This window comes from Zea mays, chromosome 1 (assembly GCF_902167145.1).
Source record: "Zea mays cultivar B73 chromosome 1, Zm-B73-REFERENCE-NAM-5.0, whole genome shotgun sequence".
NCBI classification, from domain to species: domain Eukaryota; kingdom Viridiplantae; phylum Streptophyta; class Magnoliopsida; order Poales; family Poaceae; genus Zea; species Zea mays.
In genome coordinates this window covers 222,992,690-223,013,241 of record NC_050096.1, presented here as the reverse complement: position 1 = coordinate 223,013,241, position 20,552 = coordinate 222,992,690, and the positions used below count along the sequence as shown (strand labels likewise).

The following is a 20,552-nucleotide window of genomic DNA, read 5'->3' as shown; positions in this document are numbered from 1 at the left end:
GCCAATATGCTCAACAACAAAGGGACTTCAGAGAACAGTCCGAAGCTCGCACAGTCAATAGCACTGTGCCAGAGTCGAAGCACATTTATTGACAAATATCCTACCTTGATAGTAGTCTTTTCCATTCAGTTTTATTTTCTGTGTAATAAAGGACACTTTTTAAATCTCATGTAATAGTTTCATTGTTTGCCACAAGGAAAATATATCTTCCCCACAGGCTTAAGTTGTTGAAGCTTAAAGATTTGCGATAGCAAGGAGGACCTTCGAATTATCAAAAATTTATTTTAAAAGGCACGGTATGAATTCTTCGAAGCAACAAAAAGTCGTTCTAAGGAACGCAGAGTAAGTTTGCTGAAGTTACAAAAAGCCGTTCCAAAGGGAGCACAGTGTAAGTTTTCTGCTCCAAAGTCGTTTCAAAGGGAATGCAGAGCTTACAGCGAAAAATAAACGTTGATACCGCCTAAGTAAAAGGCGAAGCGTGAAAAGTCAACGCGAATACCGCCGAAAGTAAAAGGCGAAGAAGCTCCTAAGGGAGGCTTACAGCGAAAAATAAACGCTGATTCTGCTGAAGTAAAAGGCGAAGAAGCTCCTAAGGGAGGCTTACAGCGAAAAGTCAACGCTGATTTAAAAAGATTATGTGTTTTATTGCGGGGATGTGCGTGTATCTTCAGAATAAATACCATTTTACATAGCATAACATCATCACATCATTTCGCATAGCATAAGCATCATACATCATGCTGCATATGGCATAAGAAGAGAACACAATATCGATCTTCGGAAGAATGCTTTGAAAAAGGGAAAACATGCTAAGTCATAAGGAGATACAACATTGATCTTCGGAATGTAGCTTCGGAGAATATTTTCACGAAGCTTGGATATTCTTCATCAGAACACTATGGGTATTGTTGTCATAAATAAAAATTCTTCTTCACGAAGCATGAAAAGAAGGGAAGGTGTTTTTTCGTCAAAGACTCAAAAAAGGTACGTATGTAAAATTTCATGCATCATAAAGAATTGAACCATAAAAAACAAGTATATTACATTCAGAGTTACAAGATATTACACATATTACATTTCAGAAGTTTTTACAATAACACTTAGTCTTCCCTAAGTACAACTTCCGCAGCTTCGTTCAGGAGTTGATTAACAACTTGATCCATGATAGCTTCAGCCATCTTTTTAATTTCGTCGTCTTCTTTCGGGTGAGGGTCCGGAGACGCTTTAGTAGGATCTGAAGTAGGACAGGATATGACTACATTGTTATTACAAATTGCGAACGAAGTTTAAAATCAAAAATTACAACACAATAAAAACCATTAGTTAATACCTATTTGCCCTTCGGGCTCTCCGCTTTTCTCAGCAGCCTCTGCTACTTTTCTAGCATCATGGATGCCCTTTTCGCTTTTTTGGATAATTTCTCGGGCCATTTCTCGACCACCATTGTCCCAGACATCGGTGAAAAACTTTTCCACCAACCATGCTAGCTTCGGCTGAAGGATCTTTTGCATCTTCGAAGGACAAGGTAGCTTCGGATTGCGCTAAAATCTTTACATGCTCGCAGCCCTTTTTCTCCAAAATGGTGGCAATCCCCCTGGCACCCGAAAAAGCACATATGTCTCCGCAGCTATTTAAAATTTCCTCAAAGGCCTCAGCTTCGTGATTAATCCATTCGATGGGACCTTCAGGCTTGCCTCTTGTAAAGTTTTCTTCGCTCGAGAATGCGCCAACGCTGGCGAAGCTAGCTTTCATTTTCTTAACACACTCCATAGATTTGTCATAGCATCTTTTCTTGGACGAGCGAAGCTCTTCAACAGTTCCTTCTAAATGATTTACCCATTGGTCGCTAAGTTCTCGCTTCGTTTCTTTAAGTATACGTTCCTCTTTAGCTCTGGCTAGTTGTTTTCGAAGATCTTCAATTTCACGCTTCTGAGCCTCAGCTTGACCTTTAAAAGTAGTTTCGTCTTCTTTTATTCTATTTATCAATAAATGTAATATTTTATCTTTTTCGAGACCTTCGTTCCTTAGTTCAATTACTTCGGAACGAAGGTTGCTCAGGGCCATAACACACCCTTCGTCTTCGGCATCTTTTTGGGCCCTGAGGGCATTGCTAAGTATAAGGTCCTGCAAAGAAAAATGTGTGTGCGTCAATAAATTTAAGCAAACGAAAAATTTTGGTCTCAAGAAAAAATACAAAGACCTCATTTTTTGTACCTTTAAGCTATTGTACGCCAAGCTGTCGGCCAGCTCGTTTTTCAACAACACCGAGAGCCCGTCTTCTAGTGTTGGGAATCTGAAGCTCTTGCTCATCTCCCGACAGACAGAAATCTCCTTGCTGTCAGGGAGACAATACAAGAAGTCTTCTTCTCCGCTGCCGTTGAATATCAACGCCCCCTTTGGATATTTCAGTTTTTGGGCGTAAAACTGGACCTCTTGCTTTTCTTTTTCAGACAACTTTTTCCCCGAAGCATGTCGAACAATATAATCAAGGACTTTGGGGGATGCTTCGGGGGCAACAACACTGATTTCTTCAACAAGAATTGGCTCCGTCATTTTTTCTTCCTCGGTTTCCAAGGATTTTACCTTCGTGGGCTCTGAAGGCCCAGCTTCAGCCTCAGTTTGTTGCTTTGGAGCTTTAGTATCAAAAATTTCAGTTTCCGCTTCGGAAGTTTCAACAGTCTTCTTCGGAGTTGTGCTTGAGGACTTAATTGTCTCCAGAACATCTAGCACATTGATCATTCTTTTTCTTTTCGGAGTCACCGCTGGGCCCTTTTGGTCTTTTATTGTCTCAACACTTGCTGAAGGACTCAAAATTTCCAATATTTTCGTTCCCTCAGTTCTCGGTTTTTCTGCTTTCTCTGCTTAGGGTGCTTCAGCTTTTTCTTCGATCTTCAGCACTGAAGTTGGTTCTTTAATTTCGGTGGCCGAAGAGGTTTCACCAGCGAACTCAGGAACTGTAGCTGGTTCAATGTAGCGTGGCCGGTGTGTAAGAACCTTTACCCTTTGTCTCTTCGGCGTTGGCTCGCTGGGAGCGGCTGAGGCAGTTTCCTGAGCAGGAGTTGCGCTTTTTCTTTTTTGGCCCCGCGCTGGGTAGTGGTAGTCGGGGTACACGAACCCAATTGCGTCAAACACTCGGTTCAGTCTTTTCTTTTTCCGGCCTCCGAAGGCTGCCGACAATGCAGTATCTTCGGCCTTTGAATAAACCCCAAGTAGTTCATCACTTACATTTTCAATGCTTTTTAGCCAGTCATCATCTGGCTCAACGAATTTATCTCCGAACTTGAAAGTATACTTCAGCCTGATAAGTCCACCTTTGTCAGCCTCCTTTATGGTCTCTTGCGGCATTTCCCATTTTTCCGCGAGCGGCCATACTCTGAAAGCAATATGCTCTTGGACCAAATCTCTCGTTCCAATAAAAGAGCAAATAACTCCGAAGGCTCTCTGGCATTCTTCGGCAGCTTCATTCATTTCAACCTTCGGTCTCCGTAGGCCGAAGCATTGCCAAATAGGGCGCATAATTATACCTTTAATATCTTCCCGTGTTTTCAGGTCATTCTTCACATAAAACCATTCTGTCATCCAGTCGCCGGGCCATTTCTTCCGAAAGGTTGGCACGGGACAGCTTGACCCAGACCGATAGACGAAACTGTAGCAGCCGAAATTATTGTAATACTGCTCCTTACCCCAGGGTTTTGTCTCGTATGACAATTCGTGTATGTTGCAGAAACTTTTTGCATCAGGTTCCAGACCTTGGCTTCTCGCGGCCCACACGAAGATATTCATCTTTATGATTGCTTCGGGGGTAAGTTGGTGAAGATAGATTTCAAATATTTTCAGCACCTCTACGACAAAGCTGCTCAGGGGAAATCGTAGCCCAGCTTTCAAAAAGCTTCGGAACACTACGACTTCATTTTCCTCAGGGGACGAACAAGTTTTCTCTCCTTCATCGGCCCTCACAATGGATAAGTCCCGGAAATATCTTCCCTTCATGTTGACAAGATGATTTTCTTTGATACTTGATTTGCCGAAAACCGAATGGCTTGGGCGCCAACGGCGATCTTCGGAGTCTTCTCCACCACTATCCACATCATAACTGTCGCTGTCATCAGTATCTTTAGATAAACCTTCTAAAATCTCTTTGGTGATCTTTTCTGTATTGGTTTTCGACATTGCTTCAAGAAACCCCAGGTTTTTCTCTTCAGAGAGACTCAGCTTTATCTCGACAGCAGCCTTTTTATCTTCAGACATCTTCGAAAATGCTAAAAAACTATCTTCAAAGCCAAAGCTTAAAAACTTAAAAAGCCAAGCAAGTGTTGGTGCCCAAGAGCTAAAAATTAAGTAAGCAAGAGCAGATGGCAAGAAAGCGTATCAAATGAGCTCGTGGTATGCTCTTATTTATACACCAGTGCATTGAAAATTGGAAGACCCCGCTTGTCAGTGAATGTTGTTATTCTAGCAAAGGGAAGGTGTTTTTTCGGACCTTCGGCTTAAGGCCTTCGTCCATGTCGCAATCTAAATTTATCATTCTAGCAAATTAATATTGCGAGGGGCTACTGTTGGGGGCCTTCGGCTTCCGAAGGTCCTCAAAAACATGATTTAACAATGTTTCTGGAGTATAACGTGTGAACAGGTATCTTCGGACTCGAATCGGCACCACAGTAGGAGAAGCCCAAAGAATACGAAGGTTGATACAGCGCCGAAACTGTGAGCAGGAAAGCTTCGGCGTGATAGCAGAAAAGGAAACCGACTTAAAGATAAAAAGGTTTTTCAGACCTCGGTAGATTACTATAGAATTACTACCAAATGTAAAGGGCATGAGTGTAATTTTACATGGGCTGTGTCCCGCGCCTATAAATAGGTGAACAGTGCCCCCGTACTGTTCACAATGACTTGGCATTTGCTTTTGCGTCACGCTTGTACTTTTACCTTCTTTTAAGCCGAAGGTACATTTGTAATTTGATATCATTTCTATTTTTCCATAATAATAATATAGAAATGAGTTGATAATAATATATAATTGTTTACGTTATCCTCTATATTTCATATGTTTTCTTCTTCATTATTATATGTTGTGTTTATGAAGGTATGTCCTTCATAACCTTCGTCCAAAAATCATTATATCCTCAAGGGAAATAATGCTTCGAAGGACGAAGGACTTTAACGTTTAACATTTTTTGTGTTGCCTTGTTCTTAACTCATAGCATTTGAGAACAAGTCCCCAACATTGGCGCAAGAGACCATAAAGGAGGCTGACAAAGGTGGACTTATCAGGCTGAAGTATACTTTCAAGTTCGGAGATAAATTCATTGAGCCAGATGATGACTGGCTAAAAAGCATTGAAAATGTAAGTGATGAACTACTTGGGGTTTATTCAAAGGCCGAAGATACTGCATTGTCGGCAGCCTTCGGAGGCCGGAAAAAGAAAAGACTGAACCGAGTGTTTGACGCAATTGGGTTCGTGTACCCCGACTACCACTACCCAGCGCGGGGCCAAAAAAGAAAAAGTGCAACTCCTGCTCAGGAAACTGCCTCAGCCGCTCCCATCGAGCCAACGCCGAAGAGACAAAGGGTAAAGGTTCTTACACACCGGCCACGCTACATTGAACCAGCTACAGTTCCTGAGTTCGCCGGTGAAACCTCTTCGGCCACCGAAATTAAAGAACCAACTTCAGTGCTGAAGATCGAAGAAAAAGCTGAAGCACCCTAAGCAGAGAAAGCAGAAAAACCGAGAACTGAGGGAACGAAAATATTGGAAATTTTGAGTCCTTCAGCAAGTGTTGAGACAATAAAAGACCAAAAGGGCCCAGCGGTGACTCCGAAAAGAAAAAGAATGGTCAATGTGCTAGATGTTCTGGAGACAATTAAGTCCTCAAGCACAACTCCGAAGAAGACTGTTGAAACTTCCGAAGCGGAAACTGAAATTTTTGATACTAAAGCTCCAAAGCAACAAACTGAGGCTGAAGCTGGGCCTTCAGAGCCCACGAAGGTAAAATCCTTGGAAACCGAGGAAGAAAAAATGACGGAGCCAATTCTTGTTGAAGAAATCAGTGTTGTTGCCCCCGAAGCATCCCCCAAAGTCCTTGATTATATTGTTCGACATGCTTCAGGGAAAAAGTTGTCTGAAAAAGAAAAGCAAGAGGTCCAGTTTTACACCTAAAAACTGAAATATCCAAAGGGGGCGTTGATATTCAACGGCAGCGGAGAAGAAGACTTCTTGTATTGTCTCCCTGACAGCAAGGAGATTTCTGTCTGTCGGGAGATGAGCAAGAGCTTCGGATTCCCAACACTAGAAGACGGGCTCTCGGTGTTGTCGAAAAACGAGCTGGCCGACAGCTTGACGTACAATAGCTTAAAGGTACAAAAAATGAGGTCTTTGTATTTTTTCTTGAGACCAAAATTTTTCGTTTGCTTAAATTTATTGACGCACACACATTTTTCTTTGCAGGGCCTTATACTTAGCAATGCCCTCAGGGCCCAAAAAGATGCCGAAGACGAAGGGTGTGTTATGGCCCTGAGCAACCTTCGTTCCGAAGTAATTGAACTAAGGAACGAAGGTCTCGAAAAAGATAAAATATTACATTCATTGATAAATAGAATAAAAGAAGACGAAACTACTTTTAAAGGTCAAGCTGAGGCTCAGAAGCGTGAAATTGAAGATCTTCGAAAACAACTAGCCAGAGCTAAAGAGGAACGCATACTTGAAGAAACGAAGCGAGAACTTAGCGACCAATGGGCAAATCATTTAGAAGGAACTGTTGAAGAGCTTCGCTCGTCCAAGAAAAGATGCTATGACAAATCTATGGAGTGTGTTAAGAAAATGAAAGCTAGCTTCGCCAGCGTTGGCGCATTCTCGAGCGAAGAAAACTTTACAAGAGGCAAGCCTGAAGGTCCCATCGAATGGATTAATCACGAAGCTGAGGCCTTTGAGGAAATTTTAAATAGCCGCGAAGACATATGTGCTTTTTCGGGTGCCAGGGGGATTGCCACCATTTTGGAGAAAAAGGGCTGCGAGCATGTAAAGATTTTAGCGCAATCCGAAGCTACCTTGTCCTTCGAAGATGCAAAAGATCCTTCAGCCGAAGCTAGCATGGTTGGTGGAAAAAATTTTCACCGATGTCTGGGACAATGGTGGTCGAGAAATGGCCCGAGAAATTATCCAAAAAAGCGAAAAGGACATCCATGATGCTAGAAAAGTAGCAGAGGCTGCTGAGAAAAGCGCAGAGCCCGAAGGGCAAATAGGTATTAACTAATGGTTTTTATTGTGTTGTAATTTTTTATTTTAAACTTCGTTCGCAATTTGTAATAACAATGTAGCCATATCCTGTCCTCCTTCAGATCCTACTAAAGCGTCTCCGGGCCCTCACCCGAAAGAAGACGACAAAATTAAAAAGATGGCTGAAGCTATCATGGATCAAGTTGTTAATCAACTCCTGAACGAAGCTGCGGAAGTTGTACTTAAGGAAGACTAAGTGTTATTGTAAAAACTTCTGAAATGTAATATGTGTAATATTTTATAACTCTGAATGTAATATACTTGTTTTTTATGGTTCAATTCTTTACGATGCATGAAATTTTACATACGTACCTTTTTTGAGTCTTTGACGAAAAAACACCTTCCCTTCTTTTCATGCTTCGTGAAGAAGAATTTTCATTTATCACAACAATACCCATAGTGTTCTGATGAAAAATATCCAAGCTTCGTGAAAATATTCTCCGAATCTACATTCCGAAGATCAATATTGTATCTCCTTGTGACTTAGCATGTTTTCCCTTTTTCAAAGCATTCTTCCGAAGATCGATATTGTGTCCCCTTCTTATGCCATATGCAGCATGATGTATGATGCTTATGCTATACGAAATGATGTGATGATGTTATGCTATGTAAAATGGTATTTATTCCGAAGATACACGCACATCCCCGCAATAAAACACATAATCTTTTTAAATCAGCGTTGACTTTTCGCTGTAAGCCTCCCTTAGGAGCTTCTTCGCCTTTTACTTCAGCGGAATCAGCGTTTATTTTTCGCTGTAAGCCTCCCTTAGGAGCTTCTTCGCCTTTTACTTTCGGCGGTATTTGCGTTGACTTTTCGCGCTTCGCCTTTTACTTAGGCGGTATCAGCGTTTATTTTTCGCTGTAAGCTCTGCATTTCCTTTGGAACGACTTTGGTGCAGAAAACTTACACTACGCTCCATTTGGAACGGCTTTTTGTAACTTCAGCAAACTTACTCTGCGTTCCTTAGAACGACTTTTTGTTGCTTCGAAGAATTCATACCGTGCCTTTTAAAATAAATTTTTAATAATTCGAAGGTCCTCCTTGCTATCGCAAATCTTTAAGCTTCAACAACTTAAGCCTGTGGGGAAGATACATTTTCCTTGTGGCAAACAATGAAACTATTACATGAGATTTAAAAAGTGTCCTTTATTACACAGAAAATAAAACTGAATGGAAAAGACTACTATCAAGGTAGGATATTTGTCAATAAATATGCTTCGACTCTGGCACAGTGCTATTGACTGTGCGAGCTTCGGACTGTTCTCTGAAGTCCCTTTGTTGTTGAGCATATTGGCCCCCTTCTGGCTGCTGGCCTTGTTGCATCGGTGGTGGAGGCGGAGGCTGTTGCCAGGAAGCTTGAGGTTGACTCGCCGAAGCAACAGAAACTGCAGGGTGGTTGCTTACATATCCTGGGATATAAGGCGAATGATACGAAGCAGTGTGCATGATCTGCTTCGGCTGACCATGTTGTGCTGCAGCTTCGGCTATCTCCTTTTGCTTCTGGATGGTAACATGGCACATCCTGGTGGTATGGCCCTTGTTTTCACCACAGAACAAGCAAAATATTCTCCTTGGTTGATCTCCAAATCTTCCGCCGAAGCCCCTGGCGCCTCTGCCTCTTGGAGCTGGCGGCCGGAAGGAGCTTTGTTGTTGTCCCGAAACCTGTGAGGAGCACTGTGGCCTTTGCTGCTGACTTCCCTTATCATCATTTTGAGTAGAGTTGTAAATTGACCTAACGTGCCTCGGATAAAATCTTCCTCCGAAGCCCCTGGTCATTTCGGAAAACCTGAAAGCCTCCTCCCTTCTTTGACGAAAATCATTGTCAGCACGAATATACTCGTCCATCTTCTGGAGCAGCTTCTCCAAAGTTTAAGGAGGCTTCCTAGCAAAGTACTGAGCTGAAGGTCCTGGCCGAAGTCCCTTGATCATGGCCTCAATGACAATTTCGTTGGGCACTGTTGGTGCCTGTGCCCTCAAACGCAAGAACCTCCGGACATACGCCTGAAGGTATTCTTCGTGGTCCTGGGTGCACTGGAATAGAGCTTGAGCAGTGACCGGCTTCGTCTGAAACCCTTGGAAGCTGGTTAACAACATGTCCTTCAGCTTTTGCCATGAAGTGATCGTTCCTGGTCGAAGGGAGGAATACCAGGTTTGAGCAACACTCCTGACAGCCATAACAAAAGATTTTGTCATGACTGCAGTATTGCCACCATACGAAGATACTGTTGCTTCGTAGCTCATCAAAAACTGCTTCGGGTCTGAATGGCCGTCGAATATGGGAAGCTGAGGCGGCTTGTAGGACGGAGGCCAAGGTATAGCCTGCAGCTCAGCGGACAGAGGAGAAGCATCATTAAAAGCAAAATTCTCATGGTGGAAATTCTCATACCAGTCATCTTCGTTGAAGAAACCCTCCTGATGAAGGTCTTTATGCTGAGGCCTTCGGTTCTGCTCATCCTGAGTAAGATGACGAACTTCTTCAGAGGCTTCGTCTATCTGCCTTTGCAGTTCAGCTAGCCTGGCCATCTTTTCCTTCTTCTTCTGCACCTGTTGATGAAGCATCTCCATGTCTCTGATTTCTTGGTCTAGCTCATCCTCTGGCAGTGTCGGGCTGATAGCCTTCCTCTTCTGGCTTCGGGCCTCCCGAAGGGAGAGAGTCTCCTGATTGGGGTCCAGCGGTTGCAGAGCTGCAGCCCCAGTTGCTGAAGCTTTCTTCGGCGCCATAGCGAAGGTTTATGATTGCCGAAGGTGTTCAAAACTCAAATAGTGGAAGTGAGTTCACCGGAGGTGGGCGCCAATGTTGGGGACTTATTCTCAAATGCTATGAGTTAAGAACAAGGCAACACAAAAAATGTTAAACGTTAAAGTCTTTCGTCCTTCGAAGCATTATTTCCCTTGGGGATATAATGATTTTTGGACGAAGGTTATGAAGGACATACCTTCATAAACACAACATATAATAATGAAGAAGAAAACATATGAAATATAGAGGATAACGTAAACAATTATATATTATTATCAACTCATTTCTATATTATTATTATGGAAAAATAGAAATGATATCAAATTACAAATGTACCTTCGGCTTAAAAGAAGGTAAAAATACAAGCGTGACGCAAAAGCAAATGCCAAGTCATCGTGAACAGTACGGGGGCACTGTTCACCTATTTATAGGCGCGGGACACAACCCATGTAAAATTACACCCATGCCCTTTACATTTGGTAGTAATTCTATAGTAATCTACCGAGGTCTGAATAGCCTTTTTATCTTTAATTCGGTTTCCTTTTCTACTATCACGTCGAAGCTTTCCTGCTCACAGTTTCGACGCTGTATCAACCTTCGTATTCTTTGGGCTTCTCCTACTGTGGTGCCGATTCGAGTCCGAAGATACCTGTTCACACGTTATACTCCAGAAACATTGTTAAATCATGTTTTTGAGGACCTTCGGATAAACCTTCTAAAATCTCTTTGGTGATCTTTTCTGTATTGGTCTTCGACATTGCTTCAAGAAACCCCAGGTTTTTCTCTTCAGAGAGACTCAGCTTTATCTCGACAGCAGCCTTTTTTATCTTCAGACATCTTCGAAAATACTAAAAAACTATCTTCAAAGCTGAAGCTTAAAAACTTAAAAAGCCAAACAAGTGTTGGTGCCCAAGAGCTAAAAATTAAGTAAGCAAGAGCAGATGGCAAGAAAGCGTATCAAATGAGCTCGTAGTATACTCTTATTTATACACCCAGTGCATTGAAAATTGGAAGACCCCGCTTGTCAGTGAATGTTGCTATTCTAGCAAAGGGAAGGTGTTTTTTCGGACCTTCGGCTTAAGGCCTTCGTCGATGTCGCAATCTAAATTTATCATTCTAGCAAATTAATATTGCGAGGGGCTACTGTTGGGGGCCTTCGGCTTCCGAAGGTCCTCAAAAACATGATTTAACAATGTTTCTGGAGTATAACGTGTGAACAGGTATCTTCGGACTCGAATCGGCACCACAGTAGGAGAAGCCCAAAGAATACGAAGGTTGATACAGCGCCGAAACTGTGAGCAGGAAAGCTTCGGCGTGATAGCAGAAAAGGAAACCGACTTAAAGATAAAAAGACTATTCAGACATCGATAGATTACTATAGAATTACTACCAAATGTAAAGGGCATGGGTGTAATTTTACATGGGTTGTGTCCCGCGCCTATAAATAGGTGAACAGTGCCCCCGTATTGTTCACGATGACTTGGCATTTGCTTTTGCGTCACGCTTGTACTTTTACCTTCTTTTAAGCCGAAGGTACATTTGTAATTTGATATCATTTCTATTTTTCCATAATAATAATATAGAAATGAGTTGATAATAATATATAATTGTTTGTGTTATCCTCTATATTTCATATGTTTTCTTCTTCATTATTATATGTTGTGTTTATGAAGATATGTCCTTCATAACTTTCGTCCAAAAATTATTATATCCCCAAAGAAAATAATGCTTCGAAGGACGAAGGACTTTAACGTTTAACATTTTTTGTGTTGCCTTGTTCTTAACTCATAGCATTTGAGAACAAGTCCCCAACATCAATCATGCCTATGACTAAAATGAATGAACAATCTTTCTTATAATACATGCCTTTTGTGTTTATGAGTAACACCAAGATACAAATCTGAACTCAGACTGAGATGGCTAATGGTACAGTGGTACAGATGACTTACTATTAAGTCAGCATTTCCATGAATGTCACTTATGCTTGCATCAAGATATCTCCCAAGGAAAGACCAAACATAGTTGACACAGAATGAGTTCGACATGGATGTAATACAGTGCATCCATTGATGAGACCTCCTGAACTTCAGGATATTGAGAGTTGGTAGCGGTATATTTTCACTACTCAAACTGAATCACCAATGTGGATTAACTTGACACTGGCTTCCTAGTGATCCGGTTTGTTGTCTGCATCACTTCTTATAAGTATGCTGCCTTATTCGAGAGTCAGTTCAAGTTTTCTAGTTCCATATTGCCTTCCTCAAGACAAGCTAGGAAACAACCTATTCAATTCATACAGTCGCATCCTCCAGGCTTGCTTCATACATGCATTAAGCTTAGGAAGAAGGAAATGAAGCAACCTCAAGAGGACAAAGGAGCTAGCCAATGCAAGACATGTATCTTGATGAAGTAATCGGTCTGGTGACCTTGCCCACGATAACAGAGAATCATCCTTTTCAGCCTTTTTGCCATGATCAACTATAGTAACTGAATCCTCCATTCTCTCCAGGCATGTAGCGTCCAATGACACAGGATTCAGGCCTTCAGAATTCGAAAAGGAAGGTGAAATCTAGGAAAACTTCATGGAAAAGTAATTAACCGCTATAGCGGCTCAAGCTGTAGGATATGCATCCTACTAAATACCACCATATCTAGAGTTCTAGGCAAAATGCATGCTAAATCTGCAGCGCATGACATCTGAATGGTTAAGGTGCAGTAGGAAATACTCAGCCTTTTTGTTAACCTTAGTAGATTTCAGTAAATATTGAGATGAGTACCAATACTTTCACAAAACTCTGAACTTTGAGAAATAATACCTGTAACATCTTTATAGAACATAGCAACGGAATTCATGGCCCGAGATCCATGATAACGCACACGCACTGTAGAGTTCAGAAGGAAAATCGTCGGGAATGCACGAACTCCATACCTTGACAATACTCTGCAATTCAGATATTGAAGTTTGAGTTGCATACTAAATATAGTTAAATCTAACAGCAGTGTTTATCTGTTTTAGAAAGACGCACCTTGGTTTGATATTAGATTCTTCAAAAGAAAAATGAGCAATTGTTGGGAAAAAGGATGACAGTTTTTGAAAATCTGTCCTGAAAATTTTAGAAAAAGGGCACCACGAAGCATAAAAAAGAATAGCGACAAAATCCTCCCTGTTCTGCAGCACAAGTGCTACTGCCTTTTGCAGGGCCCCATCATCCCCCTAGTACATAAAAATGAAGGGTGAAGTAACAGACAAGAAAAGTAGTCAATCGAGATTTAAGAACAAAAGATCCAAGAAGCATGACTAGTTGTGTATTTTGACCAGTCAACTATCGTATATAAATATAGATGTACAAGAAGCAAAGGGGGAATATTTTCAAGGTATTACCAAGGAATAGGTAAAAAGTGGAAGCCTTATATTGTTGCCCTATAAAAGTTGTATGCGCTCTTCTATGCTGTTGATAATCAAAACGAATTGTTGAGAAAATTCAGTCTGTGTTATTTAAAGTTAGAATGTGGCAAACCCTAGCCCTAGTTAGGATTGGTAATGTATTAATATAGACAGAGTAGTTGGGCCAAGCCCATTACACAAGAGTATACAGGTAATTACATGAGGACTGACCCAAAACCCTAACGAGGTTGCTAACACCCCCCGCAATCTCAGCTCTATCTTGTACAGATGTTGAGGCTGGATCGAAACTCAGTGAAAACACTCCATGACAACCCCTTGGTGAACATGTTTGCGAACTGCAACGTGGTCGGGGCGCTGAGAACGCGAACGTCACCGGCGGCGACACGCTCGCGGACAAAATGAAGGTAGATCTCCATGTGCTTCGTGCGCTGATGTTGCATGGGATTGGAGAGGTAGACCGCGCTGATGTTGTCGCAGTAGATGAGGGTGGCGCTCTGGAGGGGGTTGTGGAGCTCCTGGAGAAGTTGGCGGAGCCAGGAGGCCTCTGCCAAGCTGTTGGCCGGTACTCGGCCTCAGCGCAAGAGCGAGAGACGACGAGCTGCCGCTTGGCGGCCCAGGAGACGAGGTTGGCGTACAGGAACACGACATAACCAAAAGTGGGCCAACGCGTGTCGAGCAACTAGCCCCGTCAGCGTCGTCGGTGTAGACCACAAGCTCCGACGTCGAGGAGGGTCGAAGGAGAAGGCCATAGTCGATGGAGGCGCGGAGATAGCGAAGGATCCGCTTGAGAGCGGTGAGATAGGGCTCCCGCAAGGTGTGCATGTGACGGCACACCTGCTGGACAACGTAGGCAATGTCGGGCCTGGAGAAGGTCAGATACTGAAGTGCACCGGTGAGGCTCCGGTAGAACGTCCCATCGTCTTCAAAGAGCTTCACCTGAGTGTCGACAGGCATGGAGCAAGGCTTGCAATCGAACATGCCAACCCGCTCTAGGTCTCTAGGATGTCGAGAGCGTACTAGCACCGGTGTAGGAAGAGACCCTGAGGCCTCCGCCCGGTGGTGATGCTAAGGAAGTGGTGGAGAGGCCCCAGGTCCTTCATCGTGAACTCGCGCAGAAGACGACGATCGTGCGCTGGAGAAGATCGGCATTGGACGTCGTGAGCACGATGTCGTCGACGTAGAGCAACAGGTAGACGATGTCGTCATCGCGCCGATAGATGAACAGGGACGTGTCCGACATGGCCTCAACAAAGTCGAGGGAGCTAAGTAGGAGGCGGTGCAATTGTACCAGGCTCGCGGTGCCTGCTTGAGGCCGTACAGGGAGCGATTCAGTCGTCAGGAGTTGACGAAGCCGGTGGGCTGGTTGCAGTAGACGGTCTCTGTCAGAGTGTCATGGAGGAAAGCATTCTTGACATCGAGTTGATGGACCGCCTAGTCCCGAGAGAGGGCAAGGGAGAGGACAGACCGAACGGTGGCAACTTGACGACGAGGCTAAAGGTCTCGTCGTAGTCCACTCCGGGCCGCTGGGTGAAGCCTCGAAGGACCCCAAAGGGCCTTGTAGCAGTCAAGCAAGGCATCTGAGGTCAGCTTGTGGCGAAAAATCCATTTGCCAGTAACCACGTTGGTGCCTAGTGGACGCGACACCCGACACCAGGTCCCAAGTGTGGTTGGCCAACAGGGTCGCATACTCCTCCATAGCGCGACGCCATTGGGGGTCGACGAGGGCAGCGCGAATAGGGGAGGAAACCCGGAAGGCGTTCAGAGGAGCATTGATCGTCGGTACCAGCCAGTCGACGGGGCAAAGAACGTCGACCGCACGGCGAGTCACCATTGGGTGAATGTGGTCGGGGTCACGATGGATGGCGACCGGTGGTACACCGATGACTCGGTGAAGGAACGAGTTGGCGGGGCAGCGAGGACCGACGGAGCGGTCCACCTGCGATAGTGGTAGATGAGGGCAGGGTTGGCGAAGCGAGCCATATGGGGCGGCAGGTGATGGGGCCACACCAAACATAGGCGAAGGCGGCGGGGCCACGCTCGTCGACAGGGCCACGCATGGCGCAAGCCGAGGAGACGGGGCCGCGCATGGCACGAGCGAGGTCAACAAGGCCGCACGTGGCGCAGGCGAGGTCTATAGGGCAGCGCATGGTGCGAGTGGAGGCGTCTGGGCCGTGAAGGGCACGAGCAGGGCCAACCGGAGTGGAGGAAGAACAGGATCGGGGTCAAGGAGGGAGTCGAGATCGGTAGGCGAGGAGGATCTAGCAAGGGGAGAGTCATCTTCATAAAAAACGACATGACGAGATATGAGAATGCGGTGGGTGAGGAGGTCAAGGCAGCGACACCCCTTGTGGTCAGAGGAGTAACCAAGGAAAAGACAATAGGTGGAGCGATGGGAGAGTTTGTGGGGAGCGGTGGCAGAGGTGTTGGGATAGCAGGCACAGCCAAATACACGAAGGTGGTAATAGGAGAGGGTTGTGCCATATAGGGCAAAGTGGGGAGTGGGGTGGCTCAGCACCTTCAAGGGAAGGCGGTTGAGGAGATGGGTAGCGATGTTTAGGGCCTCTAGCCAGCAGCTGGCAAGGAGAGACACTTGAAAGAGGAGGCAGCGGATCATGTTGGTTGTGGTGCAAATGATTCGATTGACCCAGCCGTTATGGGGAGAAGTGTAAGGGCACGAGAGGCGCAACTGAACGTCGTGGGAGAGGAAGGAGCGAGACGCGGTGTTGTCGAACTCTCGACCGTTATCATTAAAGGGCACAAACCGGGCGACGAAATTGGGTGGAGACCCAGGCGAAGAAGTGTGTGAGGGTGGAAAAGGTGTCGAACTTCAACCAAAGCGGGAAAGTCCAAAGAAAGTGAGAGAAGTCATCTAGAATGACCAAGTAGTATTTGTAACCATAGAGGCTGGAGACAGGAGAAGTCCAGAGATCACAATGAACAAGATCAAAGGCTTGAGCAGCCCTAGACGTGGAAGTGGAAAAAGGAAGACGAGAGTGACAACCACTGTTTAAAAGGCGTCGCCTACGCCTAGGCGTCCAGGCGGCAGTCCAACGCCTTGTATCGCCATACCGCTTTAAAAACCATGGTGACAACCGAGCTGACAAGCATGACAGAGGCGCTCAGAGGAGCCCCGGCTACAAGAGATATCTGAGCGGCTAGAAAGCTAGGACATCACGTCAGGTCCAGGGTGCCCGAGACGACGATGCCAAATGGTGGAGGTGGTGGTAGTAGCAAGAGCATGGGGGAGGATACACTGGTGGGGGAAGTGGATGGCAAGTGAATAGAGTAGAGGGGGTCGGAGCTGCCACAGCGAGCGAGCACGTCACGAGTGGGAAGGTGTCGTATGGTGAGCCCCCAGGGATCAAACTCCATAGAACAGTGGTTGTCACTAGTGAAGTGACGAACCGAGAGAAGGGGATGAGTCAAATGGGGAGCAACAAGAACGTCGTTAAGGTAGAAGGGTCCCGAAAAAACCGATACACCACCTACTGAGGTGGCCGGGAGGGTAGAACCGTTCCCCACAACGAAAGAAGAAGGATGTGAGGGGTGTGGAGGATGGTAGTGAGATAATGAGGTAGTGGTAGGAGTGGTGTGGAAGGAAGCTCCGAAGTTGAACACCCAATCGGTGGGAGAGGGAGGGTGGCAAAGGCACGTGGTGCGAGGAGAGAGCCAGGGGAGGTGCTCCGACAGAGCCACTAGGAGGGGAGGGAGACAACAAGGTCTCGATCACCAGGAAGGCAATCACAGCAAAGGGGAAGACAAGTGGTCCAGGCTCGTAGCGGCCCGCCTGAGGATGGATCTCTACATGGTCGTGGAGAAAAGGGTCCATGGCCCGATCAAAAGCCACAAAGGTTACCCGGATAAGCTGGCCATCATGAAGGCTGACGCGCACAAAGATTGTGGTGGAACTGGACAGAGCCGGGAAAGAAGTGGCACCGACGGCCAGGGCAAAGGCAGGGCACCCGACGACAAGAGGAGGGACGACATGGAGAGTCGGGGCCATGCGCAGGCTAGGATAAAGAATAGACACGGTGGCGGCGCCGAGAAGGCCGAGGGCCACAGGAGCAACGAACGAGGGAAGGCTCTTAAGAGGGGGGCACATAGGTGATGGCGGCGGGCCAGAGGGTCATGGTCAGCGCCACAGGCGCAAAGCGAGGCAACGCAGCCACCATGGGGAGGACATGGGTGCCCGCGCCCGTGGCGTAGAGGGCCACCGATGCAGTGGGAAGGGGAGTAGCAGGGGACACGCCGACGGTGGAAGAAGTTGTTGGCACAGCAGCCATGCCTAGGAAGAAGACAGGAGGGGTGCTGCTGCAAGGAGCGGGCCAGCAGCGGGGAGGTCTAGCAGAGCAGTGGGGAAACTCAGGGGAAGCGTTGCCGCCGTCGTCGATGCAGATGCAACAGGAGAGCGGTGGAGCCCTATGCTGCTACAAGAGCCAGATCGCGGTGGGCTCCTAAGGAATCGAAGGCACCAGGAGCTCCCAGGATTGCGTCTTCTCGCGTCGATAAGGAGGGAAGGGAAGGAGTCGGGACGTGCGGATGCGGGCTCCCTCCTCTTCTCCGGCGGCTGGGCGCTGTGAAGGAGCCGCTGCTGGCGGATCCAGCGGCGGGGAGGAGTATGGGAGGCGCTGGTGCTGGCGCCCTCCTCTTCTCCGGCGACTAGATGCTGGAGCAGAGATGGTGGAGGTGTGAGGAGTAGGAAAGGGTTGGATCTAGATCTGGGGAGGAGAAGGTCAGCGGCCTAGGGTGACCAGCGGTGAGCAGAGGTGGCCGGCGGGCTGAGCAAGAGGTGACCGGCGGCTGTGGGTGGGAGAGAGGGGAGAGAGAACTAAACCTATCTCTGGTACCAGGTTAGAATGTGGGAAACCCTAAGCAGGGCTGGAAATGTATTAATATAGACAAAGTAGTTGGGCCAAGCACATTACACAAGGGTATACAGTTAATTACATGAGGACTAACCCAAAACCCTAACGAGGTTGCTAACATTTAATCTAACTTTTGACAGCAGATAGCAATAGATAGTCAATTGACAGAGAAGAAATCAAGAAAACATGCACTTATTAGTGGGAATATTTATCATTATGGTGTGTGCATACAAAATAAAAGAGATTCCACATGCAGACCAGCTTTTGCATGGATATCATACAGAAATGGAAATCATACCCTGAGGGTGGTACAGTATAAAAAAAGACATGCTACTCATTTTAAACCTGTGCATGTATCTACTACATTCAGTACGGGCCTACAGAGTGCCCAGCACAGATCCAACATAAGAGTCCAGCTGAACTGGAATGAACTAAACGATCATGGATAGTCATAGGTAACAGAAAATAATCCCTACTCTTATAGTCAGGTAGTTATAACTCATGTCTGGTGTCATCGAATTACTACCAGAGTACCAGCACCACAAGCATCAACACCTAAGATATTCAACAGAATATTCCCAGAGGCGGTTGCAGGGACACCAGCTGCTTAAGCTTTCAAGGTAACAGATCGACACAGAGTTCAGTCAGTTTTGGCATCGGCACTGAAACTACTGAACATCATTTTCGAAAACCGAAAAAGGAGTTTGCAATTGTAACTTATAAAGCTGCAATATATGAAGTATTCATCGTGGGCAGAGCTTAGATCGACCATTAGCATGGGATTACGGCTTCAGGAGTCAATCAAATCACAAAGGTGGATAGAACCAAAACGACATTAAATTCCCTCGCTCCAAACGCCAGCCTGGCAGCGCAAGCAACCGGACCCAAATTTTCTGCTAGAGTGATGGCGAAATTTAACGACAAAGCGAAGCCCACCTCCACGAAGCCGGCGCGGTGACCCCGGAGCCCTGGGGCGTCCACCGCTCGACAGGTGGACGCCTGCTGCAGGATGACGGCGGCGACGGGCGGCCTCTGGCAGACCGGCCCCTGGCCAGCAACGGTGAGGAGGGGGAGGAGGAGGAGCGCCGCCGCCGACGACATGGCCGCGCCCGCCGGAGGAAACCCTAGCAGATCGCGAGCCCGCATGGCGCGAGACGTCGCGAGGCCTCTGGTTCCGAGCGAGCGGAGGGAGGAGGACCCGGCGGGGCCGCGGGGCGCGGTAGTGGGGGTAGGGCAACGGTATGGGAGGAGGGAGGGGAGCCGGAAACGACGGCGAGCTAGCTCGGTCGCCCCGTTTTTCGCTCTCTCCCCGTCTGGTTGTGGGCTTGTGGCAATGTGGCCGTGTGGCACCGCTCGAGAAAAAAAAAAGCGCTGGCTCAGACTTGGCTCCGAGAGCCTCGTGAGTTTAAATGAGTCTAAAACGAACTTTTTTTCTTCCTCACGTGAGGCAAACCTAAGCGGCTCCCAAGGGACTTAATGATATGATGCTGCGATGGAGTGTTTTGCAACATGCCACAATCCAACAAAGTTGTCTTCTTATTCCGGTTCATTGTTAGCATCCTTATTGTTGTCATTGTTTTCTTCCTCCTCTTCATCATCATCATTGTCTTTATCATCACCAAAATCAACGGGGTCATCATCTCCAGGAACAGTGGCTTGAGCTACCGGCACCGGTGGCATTGAAGATGAAGCTCCAGCAGCAAAGGCATGAGAATCTGATAATGGAGTGGGTGTCGCCAGAATCTCCTCAGAGCTGTCCTACAAGATCATACCATTCCTCACTTGAAGGTGGTGCAGCTCCACAGAGACTTCTTCCACCACAACTAGGTAGAAAGGAGCCTGCTGAGGTGGAGGGATACGGTTGATGTTCACACAGGTGGTCTGGAAAGTCCGCACCATCTACAAGAAGAAAGTGTCACCTTAGTAGAATTTTTAAAGAGACAAGATTAATAAAATAAATTTGTAATAGCAAAATAAGCATATTTTAAATAGATTGGGCTTTCTATTTCTAACTAGTCTAACGACCTATAGCCAGCATAGCACTGATACCACTTCTATCACACCCGTTTTAGGGGCAAAACCAAATGCATAGCTGTGATATCCTGGCGCCTGGGATGGTGATATCTTGGCCGAATGCTTAATAGAATTAATAGAGTATCCATACCAACAAGGCGCATCTTTTTTTTCGGAAGTCTATCTCGAAAGAACCTCCAGGTTAAGCATGATTGGCTTGTAGCAATTTGGGATGGGTGACCGACCAGGAAGTT

The 20,552-nt window shown here is 46.2% G+C and overlaps 1 protein-coding gene across 2 annotated transcripts; it reads right to left on the bottom strand.

The window, feature by feature from the left end:
* Positions 1 to 959: 959 nt before the first annotated feature.
* Positions 960 to 19,671, bottom strand: LOC606421 (adenosine 5'-phosphosulfate reductase-like 5). Of its 2 annotated transcripts, none has more exons than XM_020540622.3 (4): positions 19,222 to 19,671; positions 13,041 to 13,228; positions 12,831 to 12,955; positions 960 to 1,234 (listed from the first exon to the last, which is right to left on the bottom strand). In XM_020540622.3, exons 1-4 carry the CDS (start codon positions 19,429 to 19,431, stop codon positions 1,101 to 1,103), a joined length of 657 nt encoding a protein of 218 aa, XP_020396211.1. In that variant the 5' UTR covers positions 19,432 to 19,671; the 3' UTR covers positions 960 to 1,100. The 2 variants fall into 2 exon arrangements, with proteins under 2 accessions (XP_020396211.1, NP_001105766.1); NM_001112296.1 differs by lacking the exon at positions 960 to 1,234 and adding an exon at positions 11,913 to 12,555 and having other exon boundaries at positions 19,222 to 19,648.
* Between the last annotated feature and the right edge of the window lie 881 nt (positions 19,672 to 20,552).